The sequence below is a fragment of the Pseudophryne corroboree genome, chromosome 5, assembly GCF_028390025.1.
Source record: "Pseudophryne corroboree isolate aPseCor3 chromosome 5, aPseCor3.hap2, whole genome shotgun sequence".
Taxonomy (NCBI): domain Eukaryota; kingdom Metazoa; phylum Chordata; class Amphibia; order Anura; family Myobatrachidae; genus Pseudophryne; species Pseudophryne corroboree.
The window spans coordinates 413,629,732-413,647,819 of NC_086448.1; the positions used below are offsets into that span (position 1 = coordinate 413,629,732).

General features: G+C 40.6%; 1 protein-coding gene across 4 annotated transcripts in view; it reads right to left on the reverse strand.

Moving 5' to 3' along the window:
* Nucleotides 1-18,088, reverse strand: part of COL15A1 (collagen type XV alpha 1 chain) — a 596,673-nt gene that overhangs the window by 198,928 nt on the left and 379,657 nt on the right. For all 4 annotated transcript variants that reach the window (XM_063922777.1, XM_063922778.1, XM_063922776.1 and 1 more), the window contains 4 exons: nucleotides 15,541-15,603; nucleotides 8,919-8,954; nucleotides 6,863-6,997; nucleotides 5,567-5,635 (listed from right to left, as the gene is read on the reverse strand). In XM_063922777.1, coding sequence (XP_063778847.1) covers nucleotides 5,567-5,635; nucleotides 6,863-6,997; nucleotides 8,919-8,954; nucleotides 15,541-15,603 — 303 coding nt within the window. The remainder of the gene's footprint in view (nucleotides 1-5,566; nucleotides 5,636-6,862; nucleotides 6,998-8,918; nucleotides 8,955-15,540; nucleotides 15,604-18,088) is intronic.

Sequence of the window (18,088 nt, forward strand, 5' to 3'; positions counted from 1 at the left end):
GTATTGAATCAGTGACTACAAATGACTTGTAGACTTCAATGAAAGTGTGTGATATAATGTATTATGTAAGTTCTAATGGTTTATCATTAAACTCCAGCTAACCCCTGTTCGAAGTTGGGAGAGTGCTGGCTCACTCTCAGTGTTTTATTTGTGTGTGTAAAATAGTATTCTCTTAATATAAAGTTTTGAATAAGTATAATGAAATGTGTTGTGGCCAAATAAATATTGCCCCAGCCAATAGCAAAGGGCTGTCATAAAACTAAAAATATAACATGTATTTGTATTAAAAAGATCTCCACAGTAAAATTAATATCTCTGTGTCTAAAACAGTAACAGTTCATAGGTAGATAATTAGAAACATGTTACAGATGTAAGAAAATATTTTCTTTAATGTACAGCTCGTTACTGTTCCAGTTACAGTGTGTAATGAAATGTCAGAGAATCAGGAAGTGTTTGGGTAACTATTACAAGGGGTGGGGCCAAGTGATGAAGTAAACTAGGTATGAGAAGTGGGCAAAACTGTAGTCATAGTCCATACCCCTAAAATAGAAGTCTGCCCTCATGATACAATTACATTTACATGGTATAAAATCAAAATTGTAACTGTAAACTGTAACAATGCATAAATGATACCTCTGAAAGATGTTAGGTAAACATACATTAACATTGAATTACTGCTGATGCTTGGCATATAACAGTAAAGGAGGGAGGTTTATTTTATAAATATCTCTAACGCACCTTACAACAGCTTTAGTCATTTCTAAAATTAATCACCTATTGTACAAAATACATTCCAAGGGCATCACAGAAAACTAAGTTTTATATGATGCCATCAAAAGAACAACAAGTGTAAGGTATTTTTAAATAGAACCCAAATGTCAAGCCTTATTGCTATTCATATATAAAAAAGAAATGTAGGGTACATAGAAATAAGTTACAATATGCACAAGACAAAGTACAATTTCTAGGACACTGCATTTCTGCTTATAGTAAGCATATCACTACAAAAAGGGGGAAAATTATTTCAGAAGTTAAACCTCCTCAAACATGTAAACAACTCATATCCTTTTAGGACTAATCACTTATTGCAGAGAGTGGATTGTAGGCGCATCACAGAAACTACAAGTGTTATATAATGCCCTAAAGGGACAAAATGCACAAGGTGCATTACTCATGACACAAGAACAGCTAGATGCTTTTTGTCATTTAAAAACAGACATAATATCAGCACCAGCAGTAGGACTTCCTGATTATGCAAGGCCTTTCAATTTGTTTTGTTGTGAAATTTCAGGCCATGCGCAAGGAATATTAACGCAGGTCATACGGGCAGCACCAACCTGTGTCAAGTCAGTAGCAGCAGCAGCGTTACTGTTAGAAAAGGCTGCTGATATTGTTCTGGGTCATCCCTTAACTGTACAGGTGCCTCACTCAGTGACTAAAATTCTTAACCAAGCGCAGACTAAACATTTGTCTGCTGCTAAACTAACCAAATATAAAGTAGCATTGCTTACACCATCCAATGTCACTATCAAACGTTGTACTTCTTTGAACCCAGCTACATTATTGCCGCTGGTTTCAAAAGAGGGGAATGGTGCGAGTGATGATGAAATGACAGGCACAGAAAACCAATCAAATTTTTCAATTTCTATACACAATCAAGAACATGATTGTATAGAGTTAATGAATCTTGAAACCGCAAGTACACCAGAAATACAGGAACATCCTCTACTAAATGTAGATTTACATTTATTTGTGGATGGCTCCAGGTACTATGTGGATGGGGAACCGCATACAGGTTTTGCAGTTACCACAGAAACAGACATCTTAATACAGGAACACTTGCCAACTACCTGTTCAGCTCAGGAGGGAGAACTTAGGGCACTGATAGCAGCCAGTATTTATGCTGAAGGTTAAACAGTTAACGTTTATACAGACTCAAGGTACTGATTTGGTATTGCCCATGACTATGCAGTTATCTGGAAGAGCAGAGTTTTTTTAGGTTCTTCAGGAAAACCAATAAACATGCAGACTGTATTAGGGCATTATTTGCTGCCTTTCAATTGCCAAAAAAAAATTAGCAGTTATAAAGGTCAAAGCGCACACTAAAAAGGATACTGCAGAGGCCAAAGGAAACGCTCTAGCTGATCAGGCTGCAAAAGCTGCAGCAGTCCAGCCTCTGCCAGACACTCAGGTGATGTTAACTGTCACACCAGAGTCATTAGACTTACAGTTATTGTGCAAATTACAAGCACAGGCCTTAGGCAAGGAGAAAAAGGATTGGGAAAAATTAGGTGGGCGAATACACGGTGACAGATGGATGGTGGAAAACCGTATCTGTTTACCACGCTCACTTTACCCAGTCTTAGCACAAATATTGCATGGAAAAACGCACCAATCCAGAGATGCAATGGTGAGGATTTTAAACCAGCATTGGGTAGCACCAGGTTTCACACAAGCAGCACAGGCTTATGTTGCAGGGTGTGTAACTTGTGCTTTACATAACCCAGGAAAGGTTGTAAAGGTACCAGCAAAAAGTACCCCACAAACTTGCTACCCCTTTCAGAGATTACAAATAGACTTTATCCAGTTACCTAAATGTTCTGGATATGAAAATGTACTTGTGTGCAAAGACCTATTCTCAAATTGGGTTGAAGCTTGGCCTTGTAGAGCAGCAAACGCTAGAACAGTTGCAAAGAAGTTAATGCAAGAAGTAATATGTAGATATGGAGTACCTTAAGTTATTGAAAGCAACAGAGGTACCCATTTCATAGGAAAAGTATTAAGCAAAATTCTGTCAGATTTAGGTGTTACTCAGGCCTTTTACACTCCCTATAGGCAGAGCAGTAAACATGTAGAAAAACTTATCTATTACCTTAAAACTAAAGCTATAAAAATAAGTTACACAAACAGGCAAAACATGGCTAGAAGGTTTACCCATTGCTTTGTTCTCACAAATACTTCAAGTGAAAAGCATGGGTTAATACCATATAAAATCTTATTTTGGTATTGTTGCTAGGACAGTATGTTATTTTTCACAGCAACTGCAACATGAGCATGGTAACTTAACTTATTATGTAATGCATATATAACAGCAACTAACCAAATTGCATGGCAAAGTTTTTAATTCTATTCCAGATGCCAACTGTTCCCAAGACTCACATAAACTAAAGCAAGGTGATTGGGTGGTCACTAAGAAAAAGAAAGTCTCCTGAACCCAGATTCAAAGGACCATTTTAAGTTCTGTTGACTACCGCCACTTCAGTCACGTTGAGTGGAAGAGACTCGTAAATAGACACATCTCATTGCAAGAAAGTGACAAAGGAAGTATTATCCAATCACGATACATAATCAAAATATACAAATACAATTTAATAGGCCCCAGGCCATATAAGGGTCTGGGGGATGTATAATGTGTTACTTAGTTCTTCTTGTTAGCATGGTTATTCTTATATAAACAGTAATGATTGAACCTTACTTATATGAGGAGTCAAGTAATAGTGCAATAATCAGTAACTATGCCAAAAATAACAGAACAAAATGGAATATATATACACAACTAACTACCTTTGCTCCACCTGAAATGTCTACACATAGGATGTCAACAATTACCCAGGTAAAGACATATAGGCATAAAAGATGCTGGTCATTAAATGTAAAACAGGACCAATACAAACAGTTGTCTCCAATTGTTTACTGTATCTGCAGGCTAGTATGTCACTTTGCAGACCATGTATGGAGTAAAATGTTGTACTTATTTAATAAATTATACTAGCCCAGAAGATATTATTAATTAAAAGATGAATGAAGTAATACAGTTGAAAAATCAGTTCGCTACTAATCATAATTATACCAGTGTATTTCCAGATTCTTTCTTTTCTTGGTTTTATAAACACTATACAACCAATTGCTTTTCAGGAATATTATCTATTGTTGCTAAGGGACTTGTTTTGCTATTAATTGCATATTTTAAGGCTTATTATGTGGATACTGACACTAAAATGTTTTTCTACCTAAGGCATTGCTGAAACTGCTAAACCGCAACCAATTTATATGAAACTTATTGGAGGAGCTATAATATACAATTCCACATTCTTCTACTGTGAGACCTGCCATACCAGATACACAGAAGCTTCCAGCTGTCCCTACTGTTATGATGATGTAATCTAATGAACTTTGCTGTCACAATATTGAGTCAAAAAGACTTTTGAGGACTATTGAGCAAGGACCATGAACATTATAATGATTCCATCCTCAAAAGACTCCTCTGCTTTATGAACTTTCTCTTGTGGTTAGGGATAAGAGAATAGGGAACATTGGTTCTGCCCGAGCATAGGGATGTTGAATGGACTAGCCCATGCCTGGAGTGCCCTTATGGTAGACCAGTCGTGAAAGTAGGTGTCCCTATAGAATCAATGACCAGGTAAAGGAAGGGTAGAATAAAGGTAAAAATTGTAAACAAAGAGGGGAAATTGATAAAGATGGAAACCATCTTTGTTCATAGACTCCATATTGCTAAGCTGTTTATAATTGTTTATCAGATCAGAGTTGATATTGGAAAGAACTGCAAGGCGTTGCACTTTGAGTGAACTAAATTGAAACCTTCTACTGATCTATTTTTATTACTTTTCTGAGTAAAATATAAATGTCAGCAGCTAGACATATAGGCTTCACAGGTCTCCAGTAGTTTGCGGTATGGAAGGTGTGAAAACATAACTAGACATAGCATGTCTCACTTTTAGCAAAATTCTACTAACTAACCCATTTAAAAGCACATACAGTATAAAAAATATAGACGTTGGCAAATATATTACGTATAAGATAGGAGTTTTATTAGCCAATAGGATTAAGCTTCGTGTCAGGAATCGACGACACCATATGTTAATTTGTATCACTTTATAATGTACTGCTGGTAGGAAATAAAGCTCTCTCTGCTCTATTACTTTCCACTTTCCACACGTGTGGCTAGTTATTACAAAGGTTATTTTGTTGACTGGTCACTGGCTGCAGCCGTGTATGAACCTGATGCTGACTGACTGAATGCGTGCTTGAACTTGGTTAAGCAAGGGGTGCCCTTTCCTGGGGCTACCTTTATCACTCTCAACCTAATACTCTCAACCTAATATTGCCAGCGATGGGCTGTTGTGTTATGCGCATGCACGAAGGCCACTTTCACCCGGCGAGAACGCTGCAAAACTTAGAAGGCTTTGCTGAAGCCAGAAAAGCTGTTGCTGGGTCCCCATTGCCAGCAATATCATTACTGTATCACTATCACCATCTATAGATGGCGTAAGGAGCACAGTAACAATCAGCTGTTAGCTAAACGTACTGCTGTTTCTTAAATACTGAAAGGAGAACATAATCCCTTTAGCTAATGCTAAAGAGCTTATGTCTCATTCTTAAATTGAGCCCCATATAATACGAAACATTTTGGTGACCAGTTTTGATTTGCTGGATTTCTATAATGGTCAAATCTATTCTGAATTTATAGGAAAATAGAGTTAGAATGAAAGTGAATTATGTATACTGTATGTATTATTTACTTTTTAATAACATATTATATACTTACTTTTAAACCTTGTGTACTTGTGGTTCCTGCAGCTCTTGATGCAGTTAAATCTCCTGATCCTTCCATATCCTAAGAGAATATAAACATTAGATACAGCATTCAGATATGTATATTATATATAATTTCTAGTGGTCTATTTATTATACTGAGAAGTTCTGAAAATTATGTAGAAATGGCAGTTCTCACATAATTTAAGTATCATGTCTATTTAAGCAACTGTATTGAATGAGGACTGCAGTCTGGGCCAATTTTACAAGGCCTAAAAAGCTGAGTTTTTCAAAGTTTGGCTCTGGCAGCAGATGCCATTCTCAAGATGGCATTAGCCACTGTAGCTAAAATCCTAGAGTTTCACTGGAGAAAGACCTCCAGATTCCTCACTGGTGGCCTGGACTGTGTGAACGCACTGGTGCACAATAAAAAACTGCTTGTTTACTGCTGCGATAAACAAGCAGCGAAGGAGCTTCTGATCCCGGCATGACTTCAAATGCTAAATTGGCCCTTAAGACATCTGTTATTGCTGTGAATAGCGCCAATAACAGTTGACAATTAATGGTCCAACATTTATTAATGTAGTTTAAATAATTAATATTGCAGCTACATAATTTAATGAGCTGTAATAATTTATTACCCAACGTATTATGTAATGTTCATATTACTTTATAACAAAATGAATGTGATTTTGTATTTTAATGGTACTGCCAAACTACCGCCTACATCTACAATTACAGTTAAACACATTTAACATTGATTTTCCCAAACTACCATCAGTGACATTTTATAGAAGTTTCACTTTCTGAAAATCATGAGCATGATAAGTTACTGTACTTCATACCATAATTACACTCCATCTAATGAAACGTGATGCACAAATCTGCATTTCATTTTTATAAAGTAATTTCTTATAGTCAGTAAGTGCCAATGCTTGCAATCGCTAACTGTAAAGAGCCATTACAACAGTGGAACAAATCGCCATAAAAAATGCTTTAAGCATTTATCTGCTGAAACAAAAAGATAATAATTAACACACATCAACTGTAATATTTGATGATTATATATATTTTTTTATGTTCTATAATTGTATCTGTCTAATTTTTCACCAAATAGCTTTTCTTACTATATGTACTTATTCTGATAGTGGTGGTCACTTTGTGATCAGAAATGGTCAATCAAGTAACACGAAAGCTTCTATTAGTATTATATTGAAAGATGGCCAGGAAAACAATAACAAAATTAGTTTTATACTCTTATACTGTAGTTCTAGTATTTTTGAAACAACAAATTAAAGTTTCAACTCACCTCAAATCCAAAACCATATCCAGGTCCTGGAGGTCCTGGTGGACCAGGGGGTCCTTGTGGACCTCTGCTTCCTGGAAGCCCCTGTTCTCCATTTAGGCCATCTGTACCAGCGGGACCTTGCAGACCAATGTCACCCTATAAAATGGTTTATATTCTATCACTCTATTATAAAATACATTGAATTGCCCCCTAACTTTTCCATATACTTGCCTTCCACATTTAGTAGAATTTTGGCAGACTGAGCACTGGGAAGCCAGCAGTTCCCCTATTTATGTATTATGTTATCATTGAGAATAGGGTGAACAATGTCTATCTAGTCACATGTATTAGGAAGCAGCAATCTCCAAAGGGAGCAATATATGTTGTGTAATTTGATACATAGTTAAATAAAAAAAATGGCAATCCAAACTAATAGGAGACACTGATGTTGTACTGATACAAAGCTACCGGATGGCCTGGTAAGCAACCCCTACATGCACCAGGTCACAAGGGACCTAGGGCCTAATTCACAGTTGATCGCAGCTGCAAATTTGTTAGCAGTTGGGCAAAACCATGTGCACTGCAGGGGGGGCAGATATAACATGTGCAGAGAGAGTTAAGGTGGGTACACACTAATAGATATATCTGCAGATCAATTGATCTGCAGATATATCTATGGATGGATCGAGCAGTGTGTTCAGCATACACACTGCCCGATCCGTCGGGGACTGACGTCATGAACTTGGCAGGCGTGTACACACGCCCGCCCAGTTCAGCTGTCAATCACAGCCGGCCGCCGCAGCATGTGTACGGGCGGTCGGCCGACCGCCCCGTACACACACAGCGATGCGCCAATATATCGGTAGATATATTGGCCGTCGGCTGTGCTGCGGGGCCGACGCGATACGTCTGTGAACGACGGAGTTCACAGACATATCGGCCGTACACACTGGCCGACGGTCCCGTGATATATCGGCCGTTCAGGAGAACGGCCGATATATCGACCAGTGTGTACGGGCCTTTAGATTTGGGTGGAGTGTGTTTTAATTGAATTCTAAATTGTAGTGTAAAAATAAATCAGCCAGTATTTATTTACCCTGCACAGAAACAATATAAGCCACCCAAATCTAAAGCTGGGTACACACTGGCAGATATATCTGCAGTTCAATCGATCTGCAGATATATCTGCAGATGGTGGTTGTTCATACACACAGAAAGATGCGCCAATTTATCTTAAAGATATATCTGCTGTTAAATCTATCTGCAGCTATATATGCAGATGGAGATTGTTCATACACACTGAAAGATGCACTAATATATCTGCAGATATATTGGTCATCTGCTGTGTTGCACAGCAGATGCAATATATCTGTGAAAGACGTCTTTCACAGACATATTGCTTGTACACACCTGCAGATCAGCAAAAGATATATTGGACAACCAACTGATTGGCCAATATATCTGCCAGTGTGTACCCAGCATTACTCTCTCTGCAAATGTTATATCTGCCCCCCCCTGCAGTGCACATGGTTTTGCCCAACTGCTAACAAATTTGCTGCTGCGATCAACTCTGAATTACCCCCCTTGTCTGATAGACAGCATGAACAAGTCCTTGTGACTTGCACAATACAAATCCACGGCTCACTGTCTACATACGCCTGAGACAGATTTTGTGGAGTGAAGTACAATGTTGTCACTATATAATGTATGTATGTGCAAAGCAATCACTCTTTTGCAAGATTTCCATAAGTTACAAAAAGTGCAGGCTAGTAGTCAAGGCACATGGGAAAAACTCCAGAGACATCATAAGGAAAAGTTAGCAAATAAACAATATGTCGCTGTGGCAGATAGAACACCCGGGAGAGATTAAATGTGGCCTATACACACGAGATAGAAAAAATGGGGCACACGTGACGTACACAAAGCAGACAGTATAAATAGGGTAAATCTGAAAAGCAATCAAGATGCAGTTTTAGAGACTCACACTATTCCACAGTGAATAGCTTACGCACCCCCAGCCATTTTACCTTAACACAATGTCAAAATAACCTCTACATGCCAAGGTGTTAAGCATTACCTTGGGGCCAACAGGTCCTATGGTCCCTTGATCACCCTGTAAAATAAAGTCAACAAATCATTGAATATTTTTAAATAATTTCTCACCCCCATTCAACCCATGCTCTTTCACTGTTAGGCTATAGTCCCCTACCCTAGCTATTCCTCATTTTAATTTACTTTAAAAATAATTCTAAGCACTTTTGTTGACAGTTCTCTCCTGTACGCTAAACAAAGTAACTGTGATAATATAGCTTTGATAGAAACAATTGTTGTCCTTTTATCCACTGCTTTTTTTCTCTGTCAATGAAATGGTTTGAAAGTAGGGTGGCCAAACGGGCCATTTTTTCAATCCTGGGAATCGGGACTGAAAAATGACCAATCCCAGGATACCCAGGATACCCGGGATTGGATTCTTTTTAAAGTGTTCCCCCTGCCCTGCCCAGCCCAGATAACTCACCCTAATCTAGACAGAAGGGAAGGTGGGCCACTTGCTGTGAGGTGCGAGGCAGGGCGGCGGTGAGGTCCAGCCAGCGGGTGTCTGGCTGCACAGTGTGACCTCTGACTTCACGTCACACTGCGGAGTACACACAGCTGGGGTGAGGGGAAGCTGAGCAGGGGGAGCCGGGCAGCGTCTGAGCCTCCTGAGGATGCTCAGCCCTGCCCGGCATAGAAAAAACTGAGGTGGTGGCCAATACCGAAATCCCCGGGATTGGAAGCACCAATCCCAGGATTGAATCCCGGCAAATTTTAGGCCTGGATCCTGGGATCCCGCTGATCCAGGGATTGGCCACCATATTTGAAAGTTATGAATATGTTTCAGATACATATTAGCAGAACCGCTTATAAGAATAATGGTTCCACTGAACAATTTTTATCTGGAGTCCCTCTCTTATTGAGAGATGAGTGCAAAAAAATGTTACCTTACATGCTATGTATTCCCTCTCCCATTTGGGGTTGACAAAGATGTGAAAAAGGGGGGAAAATGCTGCTACACTGGGCATAATAACTAATGGCCTGGAAATATAACAGGTCCAAAATATTAGTATTTATAAAATTCCTGTGAAACCCCTGCAACTATTGATACCGCCTTAGTAAATGCCTCACAACCCAGTGTCCATAGATCCACCTGTAGAATTAGCCCCCCCTACCAGAAAGAATAAGGGGTATATTCAATTAGGGTTGAAAACTGCCGTCTGCCGAAAAGACGGCAGTTTTCGACTTTTTAAGGTTGAATTCAATCCCAGCTGTTTTTACTCAACAAGTCTGGGAATTCGACTTGTCGAATAGTACGTGAATCGGCGGTATAGCTGCCGATCATGTACTTTTAATAATAATAATAATAATAATTTTATTTATATAGCGCTCTTTCTCCAATAGGACTCAAGGCGCTTAACAGATACATAGCATAATATAGTGAAAATAATGAAGTACATTTTCATAAAATACAGAAGCATGAAGATACTAAAAAGGACATTATGGAAATGCTTGAGTAAACAGAAAAGTCTTGAGTCTACTTTTGAAGGATTCTATAGTTGGGGCCTCTCGCACTGTTCGGGGAAGTGAGTTCCATAGAGTCGGAGCCGCATGACTAAAAGCTCGACCCCCAGATGAATTACGGTAGATTCTAGGTACTGCTAAAAGTCCTTCATCTACAGATCGCAGTAATCAAGTGGGGCAGTATGGGGTCAGAAGCTGTTTCAGGTACCTTGGGCCTTGGTCATGTAATGCTTTGAAACTCAGTAAGCCAATCTTGAAGATGATTCGCCATCTTACAGGCAGCCAGTGAAGGGAGTAGAGGATGGGTGCTATGTGGCTAGAACGGGGCTGGTTGGTTAATAGCCTGGCAGCTGTGTTTTGCACCAGCTGTAAGCGTTGCAATTCTTTTGCTGGTAGACCAAGGTAGAGGGCATTACAGTAGTCTAAACGAGATGATACAAATGCATGTATGACTTTTGGCATATCATCTGAGGGAATTAAGTGCTTGATTCTGGCTATGTTCCTCAGGTGAAAGAATGAGGATTTGATTGTGGCTGATATCTGATGTTTAAGTGTCAAGCCACCATCCAGGACAACGCCAAGATTCCGCACACGATCACTGGTCTGTAATTCTGAATCCCCAAGTGTAAGTCCAGTTGGTTGGCTATGCTGCAGTCTTGTCCTTTGATGTTGCGGTCGTATCACAAGGACCTCTGTTTTATCCGGGTTCAGTCGCAGCCAACTGGCGCTCATCCACTCCTGTAGTTCAGCTAGACAGCCATTTAGGGTTGCTATTGGGTTATCAGTGCCCGGAGCAAAGGACAAGTACAGTTGTGTATCATCTGCATAGCAGTGGTAGACCAGGCCATGGCGCCTGATTATTTCGCCCAATGGGAGCATGTATACTGCAAAAAGCATGGGGGATAGTATAGAACAGTGGTTCCCAAACTTTTTGGAATCACGGCGCCCTAGAGTATCAGAATTTTTTTCACATCACCTCCAGGACAAAAGCTTCTTAAGACATTTAGAAAGAAATATTAAATAAGGTAAATTGTATTTATGTGTCATCCATAAGTTAAATTATGTGGTGAGGGACAGGATTTGTATCAGTTTGTCATCATATTTTACGATTAGCAGCCACCAGCAGAGGATTAATATTGAACAGTCACCTCTGTCTTTTGCCATGAGAAGATCATTTAACACACACACCAGGGCTGTTTCAGTGCTATGTCTTCTCCTGAATCCTGATTGAAATAGATCATAAATATCATGGGTTGTCAGGCGGGTTTCCAGTTAATTTGCAACGACTTTCTCAATAACCTTCCCTAGGAAAGGAAGGTTTGATACCGGTCTGTAGTTGGTCATGCAGTTGGGATCTAAATTAGGTTTTTTAAGAAGCGGTCTAACAATTGCTTCCTTTAGGGGTCCAGGAAAAATGCCTGTCTGCAAAGAGCATTGAACAATTTTTGTAAAGACCGGACCAATTATATCCATACAACCTATTAGAAGCTTGGTTGAGGCTGGGTTCAGATCACAGGTGGTGGGACGCAAAATCTGAGCAATTTCAGCAGTGTCCTTTACATCCACTGGGTCAAAGCTGGTCCATGAAGGCAGGTAGCTTATATTGGCAAGCTTTGTAGTTTGGAACTCCTTTGATGGCACTGTGGAGATTCCAGCCTGGATGGTGGTTATTTTATCTGCAAAGAAGTTTGCAAACTCGTTACATCTTGCCTGGGAGAGGGTCTCATCAGTCTGCAGGCATGCTGGCTTGCAAAGCATCTGCACTGTGCGGAAAAGTTGAGCTGGCCTATTGTTTGCTGCTGTGATCTCATTTGACAGGAACTGTGCTTTCTTACGAGTGATTGTCGATTGATATTCTTCGTTATGCTTTATTAGTTTTATTTTGTAATCCACTAGGTTAGTCTTCCTCCATCGTCTTTCCAGTCTACACCCCCTTTTCTTGAGCTCACTAATCCTGTTGTCGAACCATGGAGCTTGACGTTGTGATTTACGAGTTCTTAAACGAACAGGGGCGATAATATCAATTGCAGCCATAACATCCCTATTATAATAACGAACTAGGGAACAGGGATCTTCACAGGCACCCAGTATAGCAGAGAGATCCAGATTTGCTGCAAGAGCCTGGGGAGTCATACCCCTACTTGCACTGGCGTGCGCAGCACATTTTATTAGGGGGTGCACCGTTGGAGGGGTGTGTCTAGCACCGCCTTTTGGGCGTGTCTAGCACCATCTATTGATGGTCAACGCATATAAAATATCCACCTTTGTACCAATTCTAATAAAGCAGATACATTGTCAGTGGCTGGCGTTGGCATAGCATAGAAGGAGAGAGGTGGGCATATGGCGGGTGTGACGGGTGGGCGTGCGAGCAGCATGACGTAATCACATCACATCACACTGTTTTTGTACATGGAGGTGGAGCCAGGAGTTTGAAAGCCGGTGGCAGTGGCACCCTTGATTAACCCAGGTGTCCGGTCGGTAATGCAGTCCTGACGGTGCAGCGCAGAGGGGACAGTAATCAGCCTGCTCAGCGATCGCTGTATCAGGCATGTGAGATCGGGGTGCCAGACATTAGGGGGTGCCTGTGCGCACCAGGCACCCCCCCTGCGCACACCTATGCCTACTTGGACGATACCTGGTCAACTCCACGGGCAGAGATCTTATTTGAGGGGTTGCAACTGAGAACCAGAGGAGTAGTGGTCTGACCAGATGACTGGGTTTATTTTTAGGTCAGTGACTTCTAATCCAATCTGAAAGACAAGGTCGAGAGTGTGACCACTTTTATGTGTGGCAGAGGGAATGACCTGTGTGAAGCCCAGACCATTCATTGTGCACAGGAGGTCTTGGACAAGGCGTGAGAGCTCATCATCCACCCATGCATTGAAATCCCCGAGGATGAGCCATCTTTGATGTTCCAGAACCAGGCCAGCAACAGTGTCTGCAATTTCTTGTAGAAATATCTTTCCATCTCCAGGTGGCCGGTAAATGAGAAGTACTCTGAAACCTAACCCTGTCGAACTCCGGGCAGCAATGCACTCGAATGAGCGAGTAGTTTCAATAGGGTGGACCCTAAGTTTAAGTTCTTTTTTGAAGCAGATAGCCACCCCACCACCCCTGCAGTCCAGTCTTGGGTTGTGGATGACAGAGTAGTTTGTTGGTACTGCAGCCTCTAATATAGGTGCTGCATTTTCATCTAGCCAGGTCTCTGTAATGCAGGCTAGATCTGCAGATTCAATAAGGTCAGCAATTGTTGCAGTCTTGTTTCTTATAGATCTGGCATTACAAAGGACTGACCTGATTGGGTATACCAGAGGGCCTTCAGTTTTCTTTATGTTAAGTGCAGGAGCTGTGGGTATGGGGGTCACAAAGTGAGAGTTGACAGTTCTGTCCTTCCAAACACAGGGCCGTCTTTTGGGTATCACTTCTATTTGATTGTTCTTTGAGTATGGGGGTGAGCAGGGAAACGGGGCCAAATTCAACAGGATTTGGCCCCGTTTCCAAACATCTCAGTCCGACATTAAAAAAATGTCTGACTGAGATGAGTGACCTTCAGGAGGAGAGGGGGGAGAGCCGCGGGGATACGGGGGACAGCCGCGGGCATACAGGGGATAGCAGTGATACAGCACAGCGCTTCAGCAGGATGTCTCACAGCCGCGCCGCTCACGGCAGTGTCCACCCGGCTACAGCAAGTGAGGTCATGCTTGCTGGAGCCGGGTGGACACTGCCGTGAGGTCAGGCGGCTGTGAGACATCCTTCTGCAGCGCTGCTGTAGCGCTGCTCTCCTCCGTCTGCCCGCGGCTGTCCCCGCTGGTCTACCCCTCTCCTCCGCTCACAGGTCTCCTCTCAATTCGACTTTTTTTAAAGTCGAATTGAGATGGGATTGAATAGGGGTTGTCGGAATGGATCTGACCTTAATTGAATATACCCCTCAATGTCTTCTCACCAGATTAATTTCAAACCCTCTAACGTACCCCCCCTGCCCCTACAGATGTCCCTGTATATAGCTGATACTATTTCTTATCAATGTGTGTGTATTCATGTTATAATCCACATTTTTTTTCCCCTTTCCCCATAGAGGAGTTTGAACTGATAATAAAAACAATTATTGATTAAAAAAAGTTTTAAAAACCCTACAACCATAGACCTAATCTTGTTCCTTAACATTTGTTATTGTGGGGCTATAAGACTTACCTTTTCAGCACATGTTTTTCTACTCATAAACTATTATGTTCTAATTTAACAAGCGAACCTTGTTATTATTTTTTAGCTTCTGCTCATCTGTGCACCCTGTTTTGAGGTGGACAGAGATACTATGGACCATTCTGTGGCTAACCATATAACCAGAAATCAGTGAAATAATAAAAAAAACATCTGTAGACTTGTTCTGAGTGATTTAGTTACTTTAACTCTTGTATCAACTTTAGGTAAGGAACCATTACTTTTTATCTGAAATAGGTAACTTTTACCATACAAAAAGAAGCAAAAAACAGAAAGCATAAAAACCTGTACCTGATAAAATCCTATCTGCATTTTTAACTACATAATGCTAAAATGATTTTGTAGTTAGAAAAATCTCCATTCATAGTTAATATTCAGTGCATTCCTTATAATACTACAATCAAGTTACAATGACTAGCACCAGCGGTGCAAGTAGAAATATTTTCTTAGTGGTACTGAGTGCTGAAAATGGGCGTGGTCATGTGTTGTGAGGGGGCATGGCCACATGCTGCTAGAGGTAGTGGCTACATGACATTAGCAGCGTGGCCACACGACGGACCCTTTTTTTATTTTTTATCTGGAGGCAAGGCTAAAAATATATAGTAATACCTACAGTATAATAGAAATATAAAGTATTACCTCCTGTATAATAGAAATATATAGTAATGCCCCAATTTAATATCAATATATAGTAATGCCTCCATTATAACAGGAAAATACAGCCACTGTCGCACTCCCAGTAACCCTGACAAAGTAGGAGGAGCCGTCATGCTGCCAAGCACCATGGTCTTGTTGCTTTGTGGCACATTATAATTGTGGTAATGGCAAAGTGTGTGGCAGGTGGTACTGCGTACCCGCTGCCAAATTCTTAAGGGTACTCCGTACCCGAGCGTACCCGCATACTTGAACCGCTGACTAGCACTTACTTTTGTTCCCTTCTGACCAGGAAGTCCAATAAACCCCTCCACTCCAGGTGTTCCAGGCAATCCCTGTTGGAATAGAGGAAAATAAATAATAGTCATTGCTTTCCTGCACATGCATAGAAGAATGATGCATACTACGCAGAAAGATCATGTCTACCAGATGCCTTTATATGACAAACTGCTGAAGCAATAACTATCAATACACACCAGGTAATACCGACACATAGCTCCCAACACTCATTGTCCAAATAAATAAATAAATAAAATTGTTACTTGCATAAAGTAATGTTGCATAGTAAGATGAATACAAGTGCAAGTTTCTAAACTTGCCACTACAGAAAAGGAAATGCCATCAAACTTGAAGGGAAAAAAAACCGAAAAGAATAATCACAGATATATTAGTAGAAGCATTTTACTGTGCTCAAAAGGCAGATTTACAGTAACCATGCAAAATGCATGGTTCCCACTGAAAGTGTATTAGATATATTTCTGCTATGTTATGCAGCTAACAAGCATGACTGAAAATACTTCCACCCAAAGAAATACTTCAAAAATGTACAGTACTTTTCACAGTGCAGTCGCTTACTAAGGTTGGGTACACACTTTCTGGCCATATCGGAATAACATATTGTCCATATTGTTCAGTGTGTACATGTGATTGCGCAATCCTGCGAGTCATTAGCAATGTCTTCTGGTCGGCCCTGCTGCGGAGTCAACCAGAAGACGTCACTAATGTTGCCATGCATCCTCTGCACTGTAAGAACTGGGTATCCGCACACTTAACTCGTATTCTTGTGTTATCACGTGTTGTATGTGGATCATCGCCACATGCCCACAGGTATAAATCCCTATCTTGTATCTTGGACAATGCTCATTATATACAGGGGGTGCTGTCAACTACAGTATGCATAGACTGAAGTTAGGATGAAAAAAGAGGCGGAATCTGTATTGTTGACGCACTGGAGAGTTGATTTAACTTAAATATAACCTTTATTGGATATGTACTAAAATAGGATATAAATGAATTTATTATCCCAGACTACAGTGAAACATAAAGGTTAAAATCACAAAGATTAACAGGTATGTGAATAAAGAATTGAAAAAATGTGAATAAAGAACCTTTATAGAAACCTCAAGAGTGCGCTATATACTGTACATCAAAAAACACACGTGGACACGTTTTTTATTCTTTATTCACATTTTTTCAATTCTTTATTCACATACCTGTTAGTCTTTGTGATGTTAACATTAATGTTTCACTGTAGTCTGGGATAATAAATTATTATATTAAGTCAACTCTTTCTCCAGTGCGTCAACAATACAGATTCCTCCTCTTTTTTCCTCCTAACTTCATCCTCTGCACTGTGCAAGTGTATATTAGGGATGAGCAGGTTCGGTTCTCGGTGACCGAACCCACCCGAGCATTGCGATCCAAGGCAGGATCCGAGTCCAGCTCGCGACTTCCCGCCTTACTCGGATCCCAAAGCGCTGTCTGATTCTCGCGGGTTTTGGATTCTATATAAGTCTCCGTGCATCGGCGACATCTTCACTCCGGCTGTGGAGAGTGTACTGGACGGACTTGTCCATCTCCAGTACTTTGTTGTCTGGCCTGGGGCGGGTGCTCTGTCTGCTGTATCTGAAAGGGGTGCTTTCTCTGTCTGTGTATCTGAAAGGGGTGCTTTCTCTGTCTGTGTATCTGAAAGGGGTGCTTTCTCTGTCTGCTGTATCTGAAGAAGGGGTGCCTTCTCTTTCTGTCTGTTGTATCTGAAAAAGGGGTTTTCTCTCTGTCTGCTGTATCTGAAAAAGGGGTGCTCTCCGCTGTATCTGAAAAAGGGGTGCTCTCTCTGCCTGTTGTATCTGAAAAAGGGGTGCTCTCTCTGTCTGCTGTATCTGAAAAAGGGGTGTTCTGTCTGCTGTATCTGAAAAATGGGTTCTCTCTCTGCCTGCTGTATCTGAAAAAGGGGGTGCTCTGTCTGCTGTATCTGAAAGGGGTGATCTGTCCGTCAATCCAGGGGCTCCGCCCCAGTGTAAAATTAAAATAGTAAAATCTAAAAACAAAAAGTCTAAAATTATAATTATAAAAAATATATATATTTTTGTTTGTGTTGTACCCCAGTGTATTATACAATTTTTACTTTATTTTCATAAGTACTGTGACACTGCCGGTCAGACCGCAGTATATTATTTCCTGCTCATACATACGGTGAAGGTTATTTGTGCAACACTGTAACTGCCGGTGTGTGATATAAAAAATAATACATATTTTTTACTCATTTGTGCGACACTGTAACCGCAGTGTGTGATATAAAAAATAATATATATATTATGATTTAAATTAATATTTTGTGCTGTGTCATCCCAGTATACAACTATACATCCATGGACTGCATCTGCCCCATCAATCTAGGAGTGTTCTGTCAGTCCACACCAAATAAAAGACATCTTTTTTTTATATTTTGTGCTGTTTCCTACCAGTATACTGTACATCCAGGCGTGCTCCGTCCATTTCAGGGTGCTATGTCCGTAGCTTTTATGTTATAACTTATTGTCC